At 41.1% G+C, this 25188-nt stretch overlaps 2 protein-coding genes across 3 annotated transcripts in view; both read left to right on the forward strand.

Annotated features, from left to right (window-relative positions):
• Nucleotides 1-25188, forward strand: part of LOC141777748 (receptor-type tyrosine-protein phosphatase N2-like) — a 284709-nt gene that overhangs the window by 44789 nt on the left and 214732 nt on the right. The window contains exon 3 of the mRNA XM_074652276.1: nucleotides 10750-10863. Coding sequence (XP_074508377.1) covers nucleotides 10750-10863 — 114 coding nt within the window. The remainder of the gene's footprint in view (nucleotides 1-10749; nucleotides 10864-25188) is intronic.
• The window catches only part of LOC141777755 (tripartite motif-containing protein 16-like), a 30929-nt gene continuing 18082 nt past the window's right edge, over nucleotides 12342-25188 (forward strand). The window contains exon 1 of one of the 2 annotated variants that reach the window (XR_012595961.1): nucleotides 12342-15798. Coding sequence is in view for 1 of the 2 variants with exons in the window: in XM_074652301.1 (XP_074508402.1) it covers nucleotides 12967-14634 (1668 nt within the window). In the remaining variant the exon portion in view is untranslated. Of the gene's footprint in view, nucleotides 16520-25188 lie in introns of those variants that run through there. The other variant, XM_074652301.1, reaches the window with a different exon arrangement.

The raw sequence follows: 25188 nt of genomic DNA on the forward strand, positions 1-25188 counted from the left end.
TGTGTGTGTGTGTGTGTGTGTGTGAGTGTGTGTGTGTGGGCCCACCAGGTTATTTTTGGTGAAAGTAAAGTAAATCATAAGAGTTCATTGCATATCCTTTGGTACTGCTTTATGTTATTTTTGGCTAGACCAAGTACATTAAAGGGTGACATATATGCTAGTGACCCCAGAAGGTTAAAGGAACATAGAAGATTGACTTGGGTTAATACTCACTTGTTTATCTCTGTGAAAGGTCAAAGTACTATTTTCTTGGTATACTATTATTGAGAGTATTGTGAACCTTTTTTATTTTACATATTTTTTATATCATTCCCTTTTAGTTAATAAATTGAGTAAATTGTTAGGGACATATTTGTTATGTGATTTTTAATAGGTATAAACATAACCACAGTGCAGTCACATATAAGAAATAGGGAAGAAATAATTATGGGTTATTAAAATAAAGCAACAACAGGAATAAGGGTTTAACTAAAGCCAACCTGGGAATTAAGTTTTACGAACACAGGGCGCTACCTTTTATAAAAAGGTGCAGAAAGCGCTACATAACTAACTAACTAAAAGCTCCTCTCAGTGTCGTGAGACCATGGATGTATTAACAGAACTGGATACAGTGTTGGAGGCCGGCTCCTGTTCATTCTTATTGAACAGTTGCTCAGTGGCACATGACGCCAAAATGGCTCGACTTCCGAGTAATAAAGTACCCGGATCATCCGTCGATCTTCCGTACCCTTTGGGCCCATAGAGGGCACAGTCCTTAAACTCTGCCTCCCATCCCTCGCTCCAGCCTCAGTCTGGGTCTCATTCACATGAACTGAGAACGGGAAATAACTCTGGATTCGGCTAGTAGTGCATTTTAGAACTTTTAGGACCTCATGGTTTAAATAAGGACTATTCAAGCGTTCGTACTGGGAAGTTGATTTACTTAAAAAAAAACAAAAAAATATCCGCTGAGTTACAGTCATCTCTTTCCCAATTGTCTTTTTGGGCCCAATGGCACTACGTGACGGACACGGAAGTTGTAGTACTACCGTTTGGCCACTACAGACATTTGCTTCAAAGCACGGCGCTCTTACCGTGGGGGTTGCTTCACTGAAAAAGCCATATTCATTTCTCTCTGCTGGAAGGCTTTTATGTTGTGTGTTGAGTTGGAATAACAACAACACACATCGTCTGCTATAGTTATTCAGCAGCACTGAGTCACTGAAACTGTTGAGTTTAGGGATTTCATTTTCCTTTGCCTTTCCCCATGGGGCTCTGATGATGACAATTTCAACAAAAACTGTTTATTTTTTGTGGTGTATTTTGCACAAACTATCCATAAAGAAAAGAGATTTTAGGTTACTGTTAAATAGATAACGGTAAAGTCATTTTTCATTTCCTTTCGACACGTTTGACATATTCTTAATGCTTCAAAATGAAATTCATTGGTCATTAAAGTGCTAAATATAAATCTATAGTAGTATCAGGGTGAGTTTTTATAAGGCATAAAGCTTCACCACAAACATACGAGACTCTGCTTCAGTAACTCTAAATAAGATAATATCAGGTGCAAACTGTAGATCAGATTAAAAACTGGTGGAAGAGGTAGCTTCTTGAGCTCTTGTTTTCAAGAAGCATATCACTCATGGGAGCTGTGGTCAGGATGGAGCCTGAGTATGTTTGAGTCCACCATCGTCATCATATTTGCTGTACGCCTGTCTGATTAGACTGTGGTGTTATTGATCAACAGCGACTGTGTTTGACAGCCCTTTTAGGTAAATTCCTGTAACTATACTCTTGTTGCATTATAATGGAGCTACTTTGAAACCACATTCTTGTAAATGATTGAATGGAAGAAAGATATTTCGTCAGACTTCAGAATGGAATTTAAAACAAAAACGACAAGTAGCCATAATTCATGATATGATTATATAAAAAGCAGCGGTGCAGCAGCAGATCAGCAGAATAAGGAGCCAAGTCTGAGTGTAGACATCCCCACATTTAGTCTTCCTTAAAGTTGGTCCAAAAGGGGAACTGCCACATCTCATAAAATTACCATAGTGTATGTGCAGGGAGCTGATGGGTTATTGATCAGTAACTCTGACTCAGTGATTACTGAGCCATGTGCTGAGTCATTTCCTGACCGGTTTTCAGGGTATTTTGCAAAGTAAAAAGGATAACTTTCAAGTTGTTGATTGTTTCGTAGTATGTGTGAAGACCATAAAACATATATTGAAATACTTTTTTAAAACTTTGAATTAATACTATTTTTTAGTGTTTTCAGAGAATTTTTGTCTTTTTTTCCTTTAAAAAAAGACTTTCCAGTCAACGTATTCTCATATTTACAAAAAAGGTAATACCTCCTTTTTCGTTTGTTTTCCTACAATCCAGCAACACGTGTCCGTTTCCGCTTTTCAAAATAAACTCCGGAAATGATGTTACTTATGTACGTACCTTTCGTGACAAATAAATCAATGTTAACTTGTGGTTTCACACAGGACACGAACAGCGGCGAATGTCTGGTGTTTTTTTGACCCACCTATCCACCCCGACCTCCTGCCTTCGCATATTTATATTTCCTGGTTCATGATTACATTAATTACACACAAATTGATTTTGTGGGATATACATGAAATACAGTGCATTACGTTTGTAGGTATAGCTATGAACAGTGTATGAGAGCAGCCTGAAATAGTTGCCAGTCATCGCTTCTGTTGAGCGACTACTAGGTTAATTGACTAATCCTTTCAGTCTTTATTTGACCTTAAACCAGGTCAGTCTCTTTCAGTAAAAATCCCTGCTCGAGAATGACATGCCCAATATAAATAGAGTGTATCTCTGCAACTACAAGGTCTATTTCAGGGGTCAGCAACCTGCAGCTCCGGAGCCACAGGCGGCTCTTTAGCCCCTCTCCAGTGGCTCCCTGTGGATTTTTAAAAATGGAAATGAATAACTGTTTTTTGTTTACATTTTCATTTTTATTTATCATTGTTGTAGGTCTATGGTACGACGGTACGACAGAGTATTAGGGCCACATTGAGGAAAAAAGTAAATCTGAGATTTCAAGAATAAAGTCATAATAATACGGGAATAAAGTCGTAGGTTTCCGAGAAAAAAGTCGTAATATTAAGAGATTAAAGTTATAATATTATAAAATAGTAATTTACGTGTCATTTTTTTTTTCTCGTAAAGTTATGACTTTATTCTCGTAATATAACGACTTTCTTTCTCATAAAGTTATGACTTTATTCACATAATATTACGACTTTTTTTCTCGTAAAGATATGACTTTATTCTCGACATATTTCGACTTTTTTTTGTCGTAAAGTTATGACTTTGTTCTCGTAATGTTATGACTTTATTCTGGAAATCTCCGAATTTTTTCCTTCAATGTGGCCCTGATACTCTGTAGTACATTTGGTCTTTGGCCCTCACTGCATTAGACTTATATACTATATATATAGACTATAAGCTGTGTTACCTTCATCACAATGATCAAATGTGTTGTGATCCAGAGATATTAGAGCATTGATTAGCAGCGTTGATATGCCCTCGAACACAACTTTAGATTGACAATTTGACAAAACAGCAAATGTAAGATATGATTCATGGTTATGGCTGTATAAAGTGTAGTTTCTCTTCTTCAGCTGTTAGTTCAGTGAGTTTTGGTGGTAGAGGGATACGACTTATACTGTTGGAATCTGGAGTCTCAGCTTTCATAATGAAATATCGCTTTTGCGGGTATGCACCGTTAGCGTGTTTTTGCTACGTGTTCATTTAGTTGCTTGGTGTTGGAGTTGTGTTTTGTTTTAGTTGAAGTGATTATCAATACATTTTGGCTGAGCTTGTTCCAATTACGTGGCTATGTAGGATGAATAAGTTGCCACAATTAACATGTCCTTATTTGGTGTTTGTTGCGATGTGCGCCGCTGCCCCTGTTACAGGTTGTTGTGTAGAATACCGTTATCCCGCCACACCTGTGGTGCTTGGGCTCTAGAGCATCTATCATACAAGGTTAGTCTATATATTTAAATTTAAGATAAATACCATACCACAAAACTACTTAATACATCTCTCACCTTCCTGCTCTCCCAGTACCATACCAGCACACACACACATAACTGCACTCAACGAGCATGGCATGCATACGCAGCAGCCTGTGCAGCTATTCATTCATGAGCATTGGTAGCATGTTTAAAGGTCTCATATCGTGCTCATTTTCAGGTTCATACTTGTATGTTGTGTTTCTACTAGAACATATTTACATGCTGCAATGTTAAAAAAAAACTTTATTTTCCTCATACTGTCGGCCTGAAAATGCCTGTATTTACCCTCTGTCTGAAACACTCCGTTTTAGCGCATTTCGACGGAATTGTGACAAAATTGCAACAGAATTGCGTTGCTAGGCAACAGCTTGGGTCCATGTGTACTTCCTGTCAGCTGATGACATTCACATATACTGCAACCAGGAATAAACTGGGACACATTTAGAGTGTTAAAGGTTTAAATCTGTGTAAAGGGTCTAAATATATTTCAAATGCAGAGTTTCTGAATACGTGCTGTGTGTATTTCTCCGTATATTGAGCGTTTCGATACTTTCACAGTATTTATATAGAACTTAAGCCTGCTTTATAATAAAAAAAAAAACATGAAAATCTCACTTTTTTATAATATGTGACCTTCAAAGCTATGAGAGCCAGAGCCAGTTCTTGACATGTATGAAGGAAAACCTTTACTTTCTCTAGAGTGCTACAGGAATGAGTCCTAAAACCCAGAAATGAGTTAGCATTTTAGCACTTCCGGTTACGTCGTCTGGAAGTGGAATGTTTTTTTTAATAGGTTTTAGTTAGATGCCTGAAATAAGTTCTGTGGTTAATACAAGCTGAAGAGATTTTAACTTTTTGTTCTATGACAAAAAATACATCAATAAATACCCCACTCGTGAATTTTGAAGCCTTTACGTGTCCTAAAAAAGGCGGTTGCTAACAAGTGACTAAATGAGACTACTAAACGTCATCCCGCCGACTCGTCCTCCTTTACAGCCTCGTTGTGTTTACTCGCGTTCATGTGACCGTGGTGTAGTTGGTTTATAGCGTAACGTTAGCTTTTTACTTCTGGTGATTGCATTCACACTTCAGAAATCATAGAGGTGGTGTGAAGATTATCTTGCTGAGTATCCTACACGTTTGTTTGCCACAGAGTTTATTTTCTGCCATAATCCAAAACCCAATGGAAAAAACCCATTGGCTTTTTGTTGAGTGAACCCAGGGCGATGCTAACTTCCTGGTTGGTTTACAAAAATATGTCGTCCCTGCAGAACTCTATAGCCAGTCGAAGCAGCCCTGGTCCTGCCAAGCGATGCCAGATGTCATTGATTTTGTGAGAGTGCAGTCTGTGAGGGATGATGGAGTTGTACAGGTCCCCAGAGGCAACAGATCCATTAAGATGTCTTAATCCAGTTCATTAGGCAGGACTTGGTTTGCTGCTTCAGTCAGCATGGCCCAACAATGCAGTCTGGACATGCCAAACTAAACCACACGTTGTAGTTTTAATCAGTAATGGATTTACTGGATTCACTAAGCTTTACTAATTACAAAAAGTCCAGTTACCATTGAAACTTCTGTTTTTAAAATGTTATTTTTTTGCACTGTGAATCTTCCATAAGGATCATGATGCAACAGCAAAACCTTTAGATAAACTAATATATCTATTTATGCCTGAATTCTGCCCAACACTGTCATTGCAATTAAACAATTAAACAATTAAACTTTGATTGAAAAAACATACAAACAGAGGAACTCCAAATAGCAGAGATTCAAGATATAAAGTTCTGAAAGGATCTAATGATACTATTAATTAAAAAAAGTTAAAACAGTATAATAAAAAGAGGAATACGGTACTATTTTCTGTGCCACCCCAAAGTGAGTAGTGTCCTCCACCTGGCCACCCTGATGAAAATGCCAAAGGCATATATACACAAAGTGAAAGTGCACAGGTGAAAAAACAGAACAAAACAAAAATGAAATGCAAAAGTTCAGAAAAGTTCATTTTGGTATTTTGATCAAATCACGTCTATATTTAAGCTGTGGCATCCTAGAGCAACATCTGGTCAGCATTGCCGGTCCATCTCTTCCATCTTAATACACACTGTGCTTCTGAGAATGGCCCTGTGCATCCTCATTCTGCTCTAATCTGGACCATAAATCACAAGCAGACATGTCTGGCTCTGAATTACGGCCCTCTGGTAGTGAACTGGGATAAATTGCAGAGTCTTAAGATATGCATGAGTATAATTATGAGAGATAATTCAAGATGTTCCTTCTGGGAGACACAGAAACGGTGTTATATGAGATCAGAGCTGAAGGAGAAAAAAGGCCTGTGGTGCAGTAGTTTACTCAGAATTTTCTTTTTTTGCACTCTATCGCAGTTTCATGTATAATTTCAGCATCAATAAGTCATCATCATTTACATTTTAGGTTTGAATGCTTCGTGACACAAAACAAGGAGAGAGTGCTGTTCTGCTGAAACTGAGCTAGAGTTTCACTTGGTTCTTGAAGAGACATTTTGAAGCCTGGATTTAGCTGTTAGAGCTCGACCTTTGTCTTCAACAGGGTGCGTTGTTAATGCCAATTGGAAAATAGGGATGCGCTGATCCGTTGCTGACCTTATTAAGTGGATCGGGTATCAGTCAGACGTGGCCCATCCACAATTAAATACAGTTGAATGCAAAATAAACAACTTTAAATATTAATAACAATATGAAGAGCACCAGACTGAAACAGACACGGAACGACTACACGTGACTCGGCATTGTGGTCGCTTTGTGTCATTTTCTGGGCATTTTGCGTACCTTTGTGTTTGTTTTGCATCTCTTTGTATCCATTTATCAACTTTACAACAAGAAACTTCATACAGAGGTTTTGATACTAAAAAGCCAACTACCTATCACCCCCCAGCAGAGTAAGACAATTAACCTATATAAAAATGACCCCAAATAGGTCCACGCAGGTATACAGCTTTTAATTTGGGGAAAAGGAGAGCACTATTGAACTGGGAATTGGTATCGGGAGGGAGAAACATTGGATCGGTGCATCCTCAGTGGAAACCACGTAAATTGAGTGTGGTGGATTGAGACACCTCCAAATGTAACTGTCTTTATGCCTTAATGGTCCCATATTATATTCATTTTCAGGTTCATACTTGTATTTTGTGTTTCTACTAGAACATGTTTACATGCTGTAATGTTAAAAAAAGGAGTTATTTTCATCATACTGTCTGCCCAAATATACCTGTATTTACCGAATAGCAATGGAATTGCGTTGCTAGGCAACAACTTGGGTCCATGTGTACTTCCTGTCAGCTGATGACATTCACATACACTGCAACCAGTAATAAACTGGGACACATTTAGAATGTTTGTTTAAAACTGTGTAAAGGGTTTAAATATTGTATATTTGTGACATCACAAATGGACAGAAATCCTGACAGCTTGTTTCAAATGCAGAGTTTCTATGGGCTGTGTGTATTTCCCTGTGGATTGAGCGTTTCAATACTTTCACAGTATTTATATAGGACTTAAGCCTGCTTAATAATAAATAAAACATGAAAATCTCACTTTTTTATAATATGGGACCTTTAATATCTTTTTTTGATTTAAAAAGTAATAAATGTACACCAGGCCACACAGAAGAATGGTGTTAGCTTTTGTGACTGCTGCCTGCAGAACAAATGAACTGGCTTTGTGTTTCAAGAGAGAGTGTTTTTTTACTCACTTCAATTCAATTCAGGTTTTCTAGCCACCACCCAGTAGCCATTGGAGGAATTCCAGCATGACAATCTTGAGCTGAGGTTTCAAAATTCAGCGACATTGGCTCCTGCTTCGTCTTTTTCCCTGGGTAAAATCATGGAGCAAATCGGACCTGGAGTTGGGAGGGTTTCAACTTCATGCTCAGGGGCACTTCAGCAGGATGCAACACAACGCTTACTGTAAACCCAAGAAGTCCTGTTGAGGAGCAGCCACATTTATAACATCTAGGCCCATGTCGAGATAATCTAATTTGAATAATGGCCTTGATTACTGCAGCTCTACATGGGTTTATTTAGGAGTCAGCTGTAGCTCCTGGAAGATACAGAGATGTTAGTGCATTAAGTGAAGCGAGCGGAGACTTGTAATGATGATCTTTGTTGCTCTGTGCGGCTTTAGAGGACAGCGAATGATCATTTGTTTCTTGGTCTCCCCCTGTCTTTGTTTCCTGAAATTTAATTTAAGATTAATGAAACAATGACACAATAGTTCCCTATTAAACGGTGTTCTGGTAATGTAACGCATGGGAGAGACAGCAAGTTTCTACATACAAATGAGTCCAACGCCACTTTTAACTGTTGCACAATGAGGTATTTTATCATATCATGTCATCATTTGACAGAACCATTCATCTTTATTTCACACACAATTTATTCAGCGACAAAATATAGCTCCAGGAAAGCATACAACTTTGAGGAAGTTTGTGTAACTATGACAACTTCTAATCAACTAATTTACAGTATTATAATTTGCCAGCTCCCCTGTTCTCTAATTCTCTTCTTCCTCACTTAATGTCACTCTTCCTCACACACGCACAGTACATCTCACTGTTCCGTCTCGTTGTAAACAGCAGAATATGCACTCAGTGAAACGTTTGAGAGTGATTACAGCAGTGCAGACCAGCCGCTGGTCATCCTCAGCTGCCTGTTAAATGGAGCTCGCAGTTTGATTGAGACGGCCACAGTGAGGCTATTTATAGACAAGAGCCCTGAATTACCATTTAGAAGTGCCGTTATGCAACATGCACACTCTCCCACATACATTCATATATGCAGATATGCAGTGGGAGGCACACGCACAACCACATAGAAACATAGAACCACAGACTCAAGCGTTAACAGCACAGATGCATACACACACACACACAAAGATGTTTCTTACTTCAAAATTCGCATCCTTTGCACTTTTACCGTAAATAATGAGTATTACAACATATATCACAAGAATTCATTGCAATTATAATTCAAAGCTCAGAAACAACACTACCACAAATGTCAACTAAACCCTGTCTCCTAGAAATTACATTTCTTTACTTTACCTCTACAATAGAATATGTTGCATTGTAGCCCAGATACATATTCTATTAACATTATGAGGAAATGTTATTAGTGTATCTGTCAAGCTGCAAACAGTAAATCAAATATGTTGTTCACTCACAACTAGAGATGCACCGATACCACTTTTTTTCAGACCGAGTACAAGTACAAGTACTTACATTTGGGTACTCGCCAATACCGAGTACCGATACGAGTACTTCTCTGTGCCCAAAGACCCTTGTTAACAGCCAGCTGGAGGGTGTGAGCGACACACGGCAGGCTGGGGAGTCCCACATACGAGGCGGTGCGCCGCGACCGGCTCTAGGTCGGCTTGGAAAGGCTCGGGGCGAAGGTGCTTCCCGGGGCCGTGGACAAAGTGTCACCGGGCGGACTGTCCTCAGTGCGCCTCAACCGCGTCGGGCCCCCAGGGAGGGGCCCATCCCACGTAAAAGGTGCCAGGGGTTTGCGGCGATGTCTGCAACCCAACCGACCCGTCTTGAAACACGGACTGACGCACGCGCGAGTCAGAGGGTGTAAGCAAAAACCTGTGGCGCAATGAAAGTGAGGGCCATTGAGATAGGACCCGAAAGATGCTGACGACAGGTTAACGTCACGCTGCCGTAAAGTGATATCGGGCCGTTGTATCGGAGACGTTTTGCGAGTACGAGTACATGAGCACAGTATCGGACCCGATACTGGTATTGGTATCGGTGCATCCCTACTCAGAACATATTTATAGTAACAATAACAGTGCTGGATTATCTAAAGTAGATGAAGTGACAGACGATCAATAGAAAAATGTCGGAGCCTAACTCACCCTCTTTGTTTGAATCGACACAGGCTAAATACACATTTTGGCCCCTACATTTAAGGTTAGGGTAAGATAGTGATCTCGGTTTAATACAGAACAAACGTCCAAAGTGAGTTGAATGATGAGACACAACACAAGTCCCAATCTTTCCCTAACCTTCACCTTAAGTGCTTTTTCCCCCTTAAATCAACCTCTGTCTCTGAACATAATCCAGGCAGCGATTATACCACTAACATTTGTATTATATTTATGTAATTTCTAGGAGACAGGATTGGCCAATTAATACTGGAGACACTCATGATAATTCTAAGTACTTATTCCCCCAAATAACAGCCCCTTCTCATTATCACTGAGGTCAAAATCCCCTTCTGACTGAAGTGGTTGAATGAAGACAGGCAGTGTTTCCACTGACCTGATGGTACATTTGTATCATATTGCTGGAGTGAGCGTCCAGTCAATAATTTCTTGACTGTTTAATAGAAACATTTTTTTAAGTCTAAAATTGTGCCTAAATAAAATGGGATAATGTGCATGCAAAACAAATCATTGACACTGTGACATGTGAAGAGAAAGCTGCATTATTTCTGACACAGTTTGTTCAACTCCAGGTATTGAGTCTGAGACTGCAGGCGGATGTCATGTGATGTGAATTTTATTGTTAGGTGGACTAATTCTTGATTTGCGGTATGTATGAACAATAAACTTAAGTCAGTTGAGTTAGTTGGGGAAAAAAAGAACATGAAAGATTGATAATATTTAGCCTTTTAAATAAACTTGAAATACAAAATATAAAAGTGAGTTAGATTCTCTAATTAAAGTGTCTGTTTGTGTGTTGACAGATGGCATGTTTGGGAGGTGCCACCCTGTTCCAGTGAAGGAGGTTTACACCTACGATGTCTCCCCGTCTGTAGTGCAACGCTTCAGGACGCTGCTGGAGAAGCTCTCCAATAGAGGTACACACACACACACACTGCTCTTATTAACAATCCAAAAAAGTAACAATTTCAGCTTGGTCCAGAGATGTTCTGCACCAAATTTGGTGACAATTACTCAAAATTTGAAGGAGGAGTAGCAAAAAATCTGATTTGGATTTGGCGTAGCTTATATACATAGATTCATCTGGACCTACAAAATCCAGGGAAAAAAGTTTTGTTTCAGAGAGTTACGCCCGGGACACACCAGGAACGTCAGGAGCGTGTGGCGGCTGCGTGGCATGGTGGCTGCGTGATTCAGGGTCAGATGTTCACACCAGCTGCGTTTCAGTCGTGTGTCTGCTGGTTTCTGCTGCTGCAGCTGCTGCTATCAGTCTTTTCTTTCTACATAGAGTTTGCCTTTTAATGGCCATTTCATTTCATTATAAATATCATTTATATTTATTTTAGACAGAGAAAGGTTAAGAAACGTGTGGTAATTTGTAAATAATAGTAATAATCCAAAATTAAAACTCCGTACTATATTCATTCATGGAGCTCTCTAAGTCACTGCATGTTCTAGAACACCGTCCGGCACATATTTCAGATTAAAAGCCTTGTGTTAACAAATGAAGGAATTCTGTCCACAGAAAAAATGCTTGAGGGCTTTTATTTTGAATTGAAAGCAGGAAGTGTTGATTTAAACACCATACTTTATCAATTCATGGAGCTCTCTAAGTCACTGCAAGTTCCACAGCACTGACTGCTCATATTTCAGAATAAAAGCCTCTCGTTAACAAATGAAGGAGTTCTTGTCTACAAAAAAAAGCTTGAGGGCTTTTATTTTGAAATGAAAGCAGGAAGTGTTTATTTAAAAATAAGTCTTTACTTTTTTTTCATCTCCGTAATATATTCTACAGATAGACATCGGAACTGTAGTAATGTAGCTGATATGATGTTAATATACAGTCAATAGATCACCTTCACTGTCTGTTGTTGCTGTGAGACGCGTGCGGCACGCGTCAAAAATAGGCGAGACCTCTAGAAGAGACGCAGCTGAGACGCGGATCTCACGCGGGCAGTGTGGCTACTCTAACCTGTTAACATGGACGCCAAAATAAAAAAAAAACAGGTAACACAGCCGCAAGCTACTGACGTTCCCTGTGTTTCCCAGGCTTTATGGTTCAAAAGTTACAGGCCAAAACATAAAGTTTATTGCCACCATCTGGCCAAATTGGACCACATTCGGCACTGCACTCCCTTGGGTCCCAAGCATTACACCCGCCAAGTGTGAAGTCAATCGGATGAGCAGTTCTCGAGATATGTTGATAACACACAGAGGGACAGACACGTGACCTGTCGGAGCAGTGACAATACAGTTTTAGGCTCCATACATACCATATTTCTACTAAAAAGAGCACACTGAAATTTTACTCATAAAACTTGTAATACTCGTGCAACTTTGTCTCCGACAAATTCATATGGAGATGATATGCAACTAATATGCTCTGGCTTACATTTTGAAAATATCATATAATATAGAACAGCTTTAGATGCTGTAGTAGTAGATAGTCCAAGCTTGACTGCCCCCCAAAAGCAGTTTCTCTCTTGGAAAAGTCATGGCTGTATGACTGTAAGAGTTGTTGTATTAGTAGTCTTTATGAAAAGTCATATAATACAGAACAGGATGTGTGATTGCTGCTATATGTGCAACTGTGTTAATTGTAATGTCATCAACAAAGTTACATGCACAAAGGGCTCAATGAGTCAGCAAGAAAGCCCTCAAGCACATATTGTTTTCACAGTGTGATCAGGCTGAAGCCTCACAAACACACTGAGTCTGTAAGGATGGACTTTGGAACAGGGCCATATAGTCTTCGGTTACGTTGACCACTCTAAAACCCTCTTCCTGGAATGAATCATAGCCTGATAAGCCCTCCCTCCTCTTCCTGCTCTCACACACAGCCAGCTCCACCTCTTCACATATTTCCTTGTTCCTTCCCCTTCAGATCTACAGTTTGATAGATGGGTGTAACCAGCATGGTGGTGAAGTGCAAGAGCTGACAGGCCCCACAAACACATGTTGTTTAGATCAGAGCTCAAACTAGTTTCAGACTCAGTCGATACTCGTCACTGAGAGGTGAAATGGCGCAGAAAGGAGTTCAGCTGGACCGGGAAACCTTCTGTTGCTCCATCTGTCTGGATCTACTGACGGATCCGGTGACTACTCCCTGTGGACACAGCTACTGCATGAACTGTATTAAAACCCACTGGGATGAAGAGGATAAGAAGACAATCTACAGCTGCCCTCAGTGTAGGCAGACCTTCACACCGAGGCCTGTCCTGCTGAAAAACACCATGTTAGCAGTTTTAGTGGAGGAGCTGAAGAAGACTGGACTCCAAGCTGCTCCTGCTGATCACTGCTATGCTGGACCTGAAGATGTGGCCTGTGATTTCTGCACTGGGAGGAAACTGAAAGCCCTCAAGTCCTGTCTCGTCTGTCTGGCCTCGTACTGTGAACAACACCTCCAGCCTCATTATGAATCACCTGCCTTTGAAAAACACAAGCTGGTGGAGCCCTCCAAGAAGCTCCAGGAGAACATCTGCTCTCAACACGGTGAGGTGATGAAGATGTTCTGCCGTACTGATCAGCAGTGCATCTGTTATCTCTGCTCTGTGGATGAACATAAAGGCCACGACACCGTCTCAGCTGCAGCAGAAAGGACCGAGAGGCAGAGAGAGCTCGGGAGGAGTCGACAAAAGATCCAGCAAAGAATTCACGACAGTAAGAAAGTCATGAAGCTGCTTCAACCGGAGGTGGAGGCTATCAACCGCGCCGCTGATAAAGCAGTGAAGGACAGTGAGAAGATCTTCACCGAGCTGATCCGTTTCATCCAACAAAGAAGCTCAGATGTGAAGCAGCAGGTCAGATCCCAGCAGAAAACTGAAGTGAGTCGAGTCAAAGATCTTCAGGAGAAGCTGGAGCAGGAGATCGCTGAGCTGAAGAGGAGAGACGCTGAACTGGAGAAGCTCTCACACACAGAGGATCACAACCAGTTTCTACAAAATGACTCCTCACTCTCACATCTCAGTGAATTCACAGAGTTACCCAGCACCAAAATCCGCCCTCTGCAGTACTTTGAGGACGTGGCGGCGGCTGTGTCAGACGTCAGAGATAAAGTACAAGACGTTCTGAGTAAGAAATGGCCGAAGATTTTACGGACAGTGACTGAAGTGGATGCTTTACTGTCACAACAACTGAGGACCAGAGAGGAATTCTTACAGTATGCATGTCAACTCACACTGGATCCAAATACAGCACCCTCCTGGATGGTAGTTTCTGAGCAGCGCCGTAAAGTAACAACAATACCAATGGAGCTTTTCGTACATTGTTATTCTTCAGATAAATTTAAAAACTATCAGATCCTGAGTAGAGAGAGCCTGACTGGACGTTGTTACTGGGAGGTGGAGTGGGACGCACTAGTCACAATAGCTGTTGCATACAAGGATATGAGCAGATCAGGGACCTATGAAGAATGTGCATTTGGACACAATGACAAGTCTTGGGCGTTATATTGTCTCGCTAAATATGAATTCAGACATAACAATATCAATACTCCGATCTCAGGTAAGTCGTCCTACAAGGTCGGAGTGTTTGTGGATCATAAGGCAGGTGTTCTGTCCTTCTACAACGTGGGTGAACGAATGACTCTCCTCCACAGAGTCCAGACCACATTCACTCGGCCTCTCTACGCTGGACTTGCTCTTCATTATTCTAGAGGAGACAATGCCAAGTTGTGTGAGCTGAAGTAGACGGGAAGTGGCAATGGGTTGGATTCTGCTTTTTTTGTGTTTATGCATTGTGTGTCAGATATCAGCTGTCACTTAAAGCCCCTCCAGTGTATTTTGGTATTTCTATATTTCATATTTATTTGAGTCATTTCCTGATTAAGTTGATTAGCCACACTGTTTGCCTATTCTTTTTGACAAATAACTTAATTTTGTGCTCAAAGTTAAAAAAAAAGAAAGGTTGTTGCTAAAATGGGAATATGACGTCTGACTATAGTAGTCTGAGCAGCGGCAAACTGAAAAATCTGTATATCTGTGTCAGTTTGTCTTTCTAGTTAGTTAGCTAGTTAGCTAGCTCAACTTGTTGCATCAGCTAACTGAAGGGTTTCCTCCACCTTACTTTAGTGTGTTGATTTTCACAATGACATTTGTGTGTGCGGTGAACGGGTGCAATTGTGTATTTATTATTATTATTTAGTCATTTAAAGGGACTCTATGTAAGAATCAGAAATTGCTTGTTAACAGCGACACCGTTGGCCGTTAAGTCAACGAAAGTCAGCGGTCTGTTGCTCACGCTCGCGCTTGTGCTCGCTCTACATAGACATGAATGAGCATCGCTCAAAACAGTGAGGCGACACACGTCAGCTAAAAGCACAATATCACTCTATATTTCACCTGCTTGGCAGTAATGTTAGCTGACCAGACGAAGGTCTCTCCATGAATCAATGCTGTAGTGTCGTGTAATGTAGTGTCAGCTTTTCCTGCCTCAGCCTCCCGACCGCGGCTGGAGGGAACGGGAGACACCGGAGTTTTGGTCGGAGACGATAACGTTACTAACGTTACCCCGTCTATTCACTCAGCAGCATGAAACAAGACACAGGAAACCTCTGTTGGTCTGGAGGAGCTGCAGCAGTTATTTCTGCACAAACTTTCACTGAACATTCACTAGATATTCTCAGAGCTAAACTAACTCTTCTGCTGTGTGGAGTGTGCGCGCATGCAAGTGAGTGTGGAGCGAAAGAGCGAGTGAGAACGAGCACGGTGTGTGAGTGAAGGCAGGCAGGCAGAGGAGCAGCCCTGGAGACCAAAGCTACGGTCTCCCCCACGTCCTCTGACCGCGGTCGGGATACTGAAGCGGGAAGGGTTGACACTGTTTAACAGACGGGCTTCACTAGATAGAACTTTGCGGTTTTGGTGCTTCTATTGTGTTGGAGTCTGAGTCTGAACAGCGTAGCCACACGCGAGCGCGACCGGGACACCACCCGCAATGATTTATACGTGTAAGAAGTTACAAACAGTCCCTTTACCCTCTTAAAATCCAAATTATTTCTTGTATTCCTTTCATTCCACCTAAATAGCTTTGAGATTGGAGAAATCATCTCATTCCACCCTTATTCCCTCCATCCTGTCTGACAGCGTCATGTATGTATTCTGTATCCAAAGTTCTGCAGGTTTGAACGTTTGGCTGCTATGCACGAGTTTGTACCGAATGAGTCACAGGTTTGAAGAAATAAATTGCGCCGGTGATGCAGTGTTTTGCTCTGCAACAACCTTTGCCTGCTTGTGCACTGTTCACTCCTTATTGCACACCACTTCTTACAGCAATTTATCCCACAAAAGACTGAACGAAGAAGATAAGAAAAGATGAGATACAACTTTATTCATTCCGAGGGAAATTGCTGTGCAGCAGTTGGGAAGTGGGAAGAGTGCAAATGAAAGAGTGTAATATATCAAATATATACAATGTCCAAATCAAGTTAACAGTATGGATCAGTCTGGGTGGGTTGCATGTAGATATGTATGTACATATGAGATCTAAAGTAAGATTACATGGTTAATACAGAAGGAATAAAGAATGAATAACCTGAGTGAGCATCATTACTTGAATAAATATGAAATATTGTTTGAATTTTATTTTCATTTACATTTTTATGACCTGTGTGGAAATGATTAATGATCAGTTGTTGCTTGTTCTTTTTTTTTGGGTGTAAAAAGCTGCTGTTACTGTACTGTACCACTAGAGGGAGGCAGACACCTGTGTAACAGCCCAGTGGGCATCTGGGGAGCATTTCATGGACTTTCATCATGCAGCTCTCTCTGAACGACAGGACAGGAAAAAGCAGCCTGTTACTCTCTAGAGAGTTCAGCTTTCCGTGCTGCACCCGCTGAAGAGAGATGTCAAAAAAAGTACAACACTTATTTTGTGAGTTTTTCTCTCTTGCCTTTATACTCTACCATCTTTCTTTTGAGTTTGATTTGATGGCTTTCCTCCCTCTCCCCCTTCTACAAAAGATAAAAAACCCAAAACAACAAAACTGCTCCTCTGGTTTAATTCGCCGAATCGGCGCTCGGCGGGAGAGCTGGAGAAATATTCAGATTTCACAGAGAGGCGAAGAGTTTGGAGGCATTTGTCAGGCGCTCTGAAGTGAAATGAATTATGCAAATGAGATGTTTGGCCCCGGCTGTCTGCAGAAGCCATTAGGGAGGACAAAACTCTAAAGACACTGAAGCATCTGCATTTCAGGCCCTGCCAGTCCACGGAAAAGATAACACAGTTTGCTCTCTCCTCATCTTTTTCTATTATAAACACACACATGCACATATACAGTATTCTCATCAACTCTTTCTTTCTTTACTGCCTTCTTTCTTTATTTAATATTCATTTGCACGCTGAAAGTCAGATGAGAAGACCGATACCACTCTCTTGTTTGTCTGTTCAATGTGAAGCTACAGCCAGGCTAGCAGTTTCCCCCTGTATCCAGTCTTTATGCTAAGCTAAGCTAACCATCTCCTGGTTGCTTCATATTATAATCAATAGACATATATGAGAGTTGTGTTGGTCTTCTCATCTAACTCTTGGCAAGTAAACAAATAAGTGTATTTGCCAAAATGTTAAACTATTCCTTTAAGTATAAAAGTTTAGTACAAACAATTTTTGTTTCTAACGACTTATTTTTATATTGTTAGCCGTCATTTCTGTCAATTATAAAAAACATTGTAATAAATTAGGGCTGTCAATCGATTAAAATATTTAATCATGATTAATCGCATGATTGTCCATAGTTAATTGCGATTAATTACAAATTAACACATTTTTTATCTGTTCAAAATGTACCTTAAAGGGAGATTTGTCAAGTATTTAATACTCTTATCCCGTGATGATAAAAGCAGCAAGTGGGCAGATATGCTGCTTTATGCAAATGCATGTATACAAATCTGAGTCTGCTACATATTTATTATTGGAAATCAATTAACAACACAAAACAATGACAAATGTCCAGAAACCCTCACAGGTACTGCATTTAGCATAAAAAATATGCTCAAATCATAACATGACAAACTGCAGCCTGATTATCATAAAGTGGGCATGTCTGTAAAGGGGAGACTTGTGGGTACCCATAGAACCCATTTACATTCACATATCTGGAGATCAGAGGTCAAGAGACCCCTCTGAAAATGGCCATGACAGTTTTTCCTCACCAAAATTTAGTGTATATTTGGAGCGTTATTTAACCTCCTCCTCGACAAGCTAGTATGACATGGTTGGTACCAATAGATTTTTTAGTTTTTTCTAGTTTCATAATATGTCAGTATCTTCACTCTAGCTTTAAAACTGAGCCCGCTACAACCTAAAAATCACAAGTTGTGTTAATGCATTAAAGAAATTGGTGGCATTAAAACAAATTTGCGTTAACGCGTTATTATTGCGTTAACTTTGACAGCCATATAATTAATCTGGTCATTTCTAAGGTCTAGTCACACTACGACAACAATGCTACAACAAAACTAGACCACCTGGCGATCGCAGATTTTAAACAGTTTAGCCAGATTATTGAAAGCACTCTACAGTATTTGGAGGTAATACTGGAAGTGAATGCACCTGAAATGTTGATAATAGTCGCTCATTGCAATTTGGTGATTTAGATTCAAAATTTCTTTTATGTATATTCTCATTATTATCTACCCAATATCTTCCTTGTCGTCAGCATTTTAGTTCATTTTGTAAGTGTAAGTTCTTCTGTATAATATTGTTTTTAAATTAGTTCAGACTTTATGATTCTCACAAATCATCGTTTGGTCACATGAGGTTGGTAGAAAACATAAGGAATCCACTGGTACCGACCATGTCATACTAGCATATTTGGGAAGGAGGCTAAATAATGCTCCAAACTTGCGCTAAATTTTGGTGAGGATGGTCATGGCCATTTTCAAAGGGATCCCTTGACCTCTGACCTCAAGATATGTGAATGTAAATGGGTTCTATGGGTACCCACGAGTCTACCCTTTACAGACATGCCCACTTTATGATAATCACATGCAGTTTGGGGGCAAGTCATAGTCAAGTCAGCACACTGACACACTGACAGCTGTTGTTGTCTGTTGGGCTGCAGTTTGCCATGTTATGATTTGAGCATATGTTTTATGCTAAATGCAGTACCTGTGAGGGTTTCTGGACAATATCTGTCATTGTTTTGTGTTGTTAATTGATTTCCAATAATAAATATATACATATGTTTGCATAAAGCAGCATATTTGCCCACTCCCATGTTGATAAGAGTATTAAATACTTGACAAATCTCCCTTTAAGGTACATTTTGAACAGATAAAAGTGCGATTAATTTGCGATTAATCGTGATTAAATATGGACCATCATGCGATTAATCACGATTAAATATTTGTATCGATTGACAGCTTTGGTTATTATTGTTGATGGCCAAAACTACAAAAAATAAGGCCCGAGTTGTAATAAAACAGAATGATCCTTCAACATATCCATGCGTTATGTTTATTTTATTCAAGAAGGGCCAATGCGCATTAATTAACATGATCACTTGAGTCCATCATGTAAATGTGCCAGATTTAGCCATACAGGCTCTAATGGCTTACAATTTTCAAACAGCTGTTGCTGCGATTGCGGTCACCCTCCTCCACCCGCCCACACACACATTAACACACACACACTGGAGCGTCGTCCCACTCTCACAGCAAACTAAAGACCCCGCAGATGTGAAGCCATTTGAAAAGCCAAGGTCAGAGCTGCTATTAGCCCACAGCGACAACGTTCCTCTTCAGTTCACACACAACATTGAGACCCTACTTGACCTCCCTGGTGCAACCTTTGAGGGTCTTTACAGCAGTATTTTGATATTATTAGGTGTCTGTGTGGCTCCTCTGCAACAATGATTGATTTACTAAAACTGTTCCACCGAAAGACATGCAGATAGTTTGGGTTTTATTTGTCCAGGTTTTGAGGTTTCTGCCTTCACCTGAATACAATAACAGTGACTGGATTTTTGTTCTGATGTTACGTGCTGTGCCGAGGCTTCGGGAGCGTGTGTCGAGTAATCCAGGAAGTTTTCTGTGAAGGGCGAATCAAGGCTCGTATGGTCTTAGACCAACGACGTAACTGAAGGCGCCCGAAGCCAAAAGAGTTGAGAAACTATTATTCCTGAACATAGTATCACATGTACCCATGAAAGCTGTGCCTGTTCTGTTTTTGCCCATGGTTGTAGCTACTGTGACTCTTAGTGAATACGGCCATCGGTGGTGGTCGAGCACACACGCATAAGTTAGTCAGAATGTGGAAAAAGGTAGAACAGAAAACTACTATATCTGGGGGGGGGGAAAGAGCTGGAGCTTTTCCGAAACAGTTTTTTGATTCTTTGTCAAGGAATGGACGCTCTGACCTCTGACCTCCTCACTGTTGTCTGCTTGCATTTTTGTCCATCTTCTGTAGGAACTGAAGCTCATGTGCTGTTGGTGGTTCTGGATAAAAGTGTCATCTTTGGTCCTGAATACATCCTCATCCATTTTGCACCAGTCTCATTTAGTGAGCTATTCAAATGTGGAGGCATCTCACTCAAAGCGCCTTTTGCCTCCTATACCTTGACTGGCCGGCAGCCTCCTGCCCACATTTCTGTGGTGGGTTCAGTGTGTGAGAAGCATAGAGTCGCTCTGAATATCCTGGCGGGGGCTCCAACGTTTATTAACCTGTCGTGTCAGATGCCGTCTGTTCACCCACAGCTAACGCCCGTTTTCTCAGCCTCCGCGGCTGCCATTAAAGGCTCCGTTTTATGGCTCTTTGATGGCGAAAGCTGGCCTGACACACTGTGCAGCTGTTAAAGAGAAGCTTGTGCCTGATTCGTGGCAGTTGGGGTCGTAATTCATTTCGCAGGGGTCTAAAGAAGGTGTCCGTGCGCTGAAATGGTCTCTAATGAGTGGAGCTGATTTAATTAGTGCAGAAGTGTAGATACAGTTGTTAGTAAAATGTGTTGCTGTTGGTCGACCATCAGTATAATGAGATGTCGGCAGTGTCTCATTCAGGAGGACTCCGATTCTATGAAATTCTATCAAACACTGACACGCTACTCTACCCCAGCACTAAAATAGACTGAGTTTAGCATTGTGGAGGTTGAAGAGGCGAGAGTTAGATGGGAAAAGTCATTAACCATTTCTTTACTTATTTTGGGGTCATTTTATGCCTTTCTTATGCGATAGTAGAGAGAGATGGGCAACAAAGGTTTCAGTCAAATTTTAACCAGGACTGAACCACTAAACCATGTCGGCAACCCACCCGACCCATCTTCAAACACGGACCAAGGAGTCTAACGCACGCACAAGTCAGAGGGTGCAAGCAAAACCCCATGGCGCAATAAAAGTGAGGGCCAGTGCGCGCCGGCTGAGGTGGGATCCCGGCCTAGCGGGGTCGAGCGCACCACCGTTAAGTGGTATCGGTGCCGTTTGTATCAGAGCCGTTTTGCGAGTACGAGTACATGAGCACAGTATCGGACCTGATACCCGATACTGGTATCGGTATCGGTATCGCTCTCATATCTAGGGATGTCAGAAGAACGAATACTTAGGTAACAAGTTGATGCCAAAAATCTGAAAATATGACAGTACTCATTTTTCTACAGTACCGCAGGTACCGGGGGCCTCGAGGCTAACAGCATCTAAATTTCGAAATGGACACAGTAAACTCACTATTGACTAGGGATGCTAATATTGAAAAAAAATAAAATAACCGATAACAGTTACTAATCGCTAACCGACAAGATTAGTGCGTCTCATGTAGCGGTGTGCCAGCTACAAACAACTGAGTCCCCAGTTCAGCCGTTAGCAGGAGCGTTGGTAGCCACGCTGCTGCGTGAAGTGACGCGGACATGCAGCCACTTTCCCAGTAAAGGTCCGCAACCACCGCATCATTTAGTTTAGCAGGTTGTCAGCTGTGTGTCTGTCCGGCGTAACGATACTCTGTCGCCCGGCGTAACTTTAGCGATTTTCCGACAAAAGGTGCGTGTGTGTTTGTGCTACGTTAGCAGCTGTAGCGCTGCTGGAGGCTTTGTGCGATCTGTCAGCGTGGTGTAACTTTAGCGAGTGTTCGACAGACCGTATGTGGGTGGCGGCGGTGAGTGTGGGGTTGTCGGTGGCGTTATAGCTGTGAACGTAGGTGTAGCAGACAGAGTCTGTACAGTTTATTTGTCGGTGAATAAATGCTACGAGGCTACAACTCCTCCGCTCCAGACCGGAGCCAACTTCCTGTATCTTGCAACACCGGCTCAGACTCTCTTAAGGTGGACCAGCTTTTATCCTTAAAGTGACGAGCCACTCCTCTGAGTTTTGCTCAGCTTTTTAATTAATTATTAATATTTCTTTTAACAGTTTAACAAATAGCGTTAATCAGTTAAAATTCTTAATGTCGGTTAAACAGTCCTGCGGAGCTAACGGCTAACGTTAACAGAGGTTGCATTCAGTTTGGATATGATGTGATCAAGCTCTCTTCAGTAAAAATGAGTATTAGGCGAAGGAATTTATAACATTATCATGATGTGTTCAAATGTAATGTAATTGTAAAATGTAGTTTTTGGTGAGAAACTTGAATAAATCCAGGTGTTGGAAGGAGATGTTTAGATAGATATTAGAGAGAGAATTATGATCTGTTTAACTTCGTAACAGTAGCTCTAAGTGTTTATTGTTTTGTTTTTTACTGTGGTATCAAATTGGGTATCGAGAATCGTGGAAATTCACTGGTATTGGTATCGACTGCTAAATTTCGTTACATCCTCACTCATGGCGTTGTTTTCAGAGAAAAAGCTGTAAAAAGCCACTGTCCACTACCTGCTCAGCAGCAAACAGCAGACAGACACAGTTAGAGACTAGCTGGTGAACATATTGGAGCATTTAGCAGCTAAAGAGAACAAACATTTACCACAGGAGTTGGTAGAGACAAAAAAACAGAGCTAAAAAAACGAGAATATTGGACGTGCTTGTAGGGTGTCTGTGTGTGTGTTTATGCGACAGCGTAAACTTTGAGTGAACTCAGAACTCCACTTCTTTCTGTTATCCTTCTCCAGTCTCTCTCCTTTTTCCTCCTGATTTTAAAGCCTCGGGTCGGGATAAGCTTACATTTGATCATTGCATTCGATCTGAACACACCTTAAGGAGCAGTGATCTGGTGGCATCTAGCAGTGTTGTTGCAGATTGCAACCAACTGAAACTTCTCCCGTGTGCCAAGCGTGAAGGAGAACTACGGTGGCCAATTTAAAAATGTGAATGACCCTCTCTAGAGCCAGTGTTTGGTTTGTCTGTTCTGGGCTACTCTAGAAACCAGCCCAGTCTCACAGCAAAGCGTGTAATACACCCGCCTGTCCACCAGAAAAATGCGTGTCAGTGTCACGTTTTGCCTCGCCGAGACATGAATATTACACGCCTGTATGAAGGTGCAGTGTTTTGTGTAACGTTTCTTTGTAGTGTACGGAAGTCTAACTCGAGAGTTACATATATAAAGTGAGAAACACAGGACTTTCAAGTGGGAGACCTGTGTTCGAGAACGGTGTTGTGTTGTGTAAGTTACGTTGTTTTCCGTACTGCCGTTACATTGTTTCCGTACGTGTTTTACTCGTACTACTATTTACTTATTTTAACCCTAACCATGACGTTTTCCCTTAAACTTACTAAGTGGTTTTCTTGCCTAAACCCAAGTCCGCCCCCTGCTGGTACTGCACATTAATACAGGCGTGTAATATTCACGTCTCTGCGAGGCAAAACGTGACACTGACACGCTGTCCTCTGGTGGACAGGCGGGTCTATTACATGCTTTGGCATGATGCCGGGTTGGTAGAAACATGAAGGCCGGCTCTGTGAAGAGGACCCGCTCCCTATGTAGATATAAACGGCTCATTCTAAGGTAACAGAAACACAACGATTCTTATTATCAGTTGATTAAACGCTAAAGAAAACATACTTCTTAATCATTATATTCAATTTCTGCCAATAAATCCCCCTAAATGCTGCACACGGGTCCTTTAAGTAGAATGTTCCATTCTGTCATTATAGTTTGACTCTAAAATCTCCACAAAACAACTATTGTGCAAACACACATGACTGCTGTGAGTTGTGTAATCTTGTAACTCCATCACTCTCGTGATTTTCACGTTTTCAATTCAGGTCAAGGATTGCATGCTCCTCTCGGATAAACTGAGGATTTAAAACTGCTTCTAGTATGTGTGCTCTTACTTTATTGATGTATAAATATATTAATTCACATCTGCAGTTCTTGAATGTCACAAATTGAAATATTCACACAGCGGCATATAACACTAGATATACAGGACAGGACACCTAATACTATATCATTTATATTAATTCTGTCAACAACTGTGTTCAACTTGGTTTTAAAGATACTGGTTCAACTGCAGCTCGTTGTCATCTTCATGTTTGTGGATTGTCCTCAAGATACAGGCTTTACATCTGACAGCGGTGGTGTTCCCGTTCTCCTTTTTAAGAGTGCGTCCTCCGTGTCGGACCCACATCTTGTGGCATCACATCTGGAGCGGCAGTCTGTATAACTTGAATCTTTCAGGAACGTCATCGCTCATCTGCCAAATGCCTCTCGGTTCATGTTGTGCCTTGCCCGGCGCAGCCATATTTCCGGTAACATTTCGTTCCGCTACCCCATCTGGTGCTGGCGCCTGCTCCTCTGTTCGGATGCCAGAAAGCTGTGTTTGGATGCATGTTAAGCAGAAGAAACAGACGTGAATGCCCAAGCAGCTCATCAAACTTGTCCTTTTGCACACTCGCTGAAATGCAGAAGAGATTTTTTGTCACTGATGCTGAAACTCTTCATTTGCCAGTAAATGCACAGGAGTGTCTGACTGACATTGGTGCTGAGACAGTTTGACAACTAGGTAATAAAAATGTTACCCAGAAGAAAAGGGACACAGATCATCGGTTTGTCCTGTTGTGCACTCGTTTAACAGAGAAGACAAATAGTTTTTTGTCAGTGAATATGATAACTTATATCAAATAAGAACAATTGATGCACAAATGTAATCAATGAAGTTTGATGTATGAGTATTGCAAGTGTTGGTGATGTAAAAACCTGAGAGTGTCGGGAGGATGAGAGGAGAAATGGTTTCTGTTTCGTCACTGGAACATCCAGTCGCTCTCTGAGTCTCTGAGGACACGCCGCTGTTGCCTTGTCTCCTCTGCTAATGAGTGACCTAATGAGTTTAGGGAAATTACAGCATGTTCAGCAATTTCTCGCCCTTCTTTCTAGACGATACTTAACTGCATTTC

The sequence above is a fragment of the Sebastes fasciatus genome, chromosome 11, assembly GCF_043250625.1.
Source record: "Sebastes fasciatus isolate fSebFas1 chromosome 11, fSebFas1.pri, whole genome shotgun sequence".
In the NCBI taxonomy this organism is placed as follows: Eukaryota; Metazoa; Chordata; class Actinopteri; order Perciformes; family Sebastidae; genus Sebastes; species Sebastes fasciatus.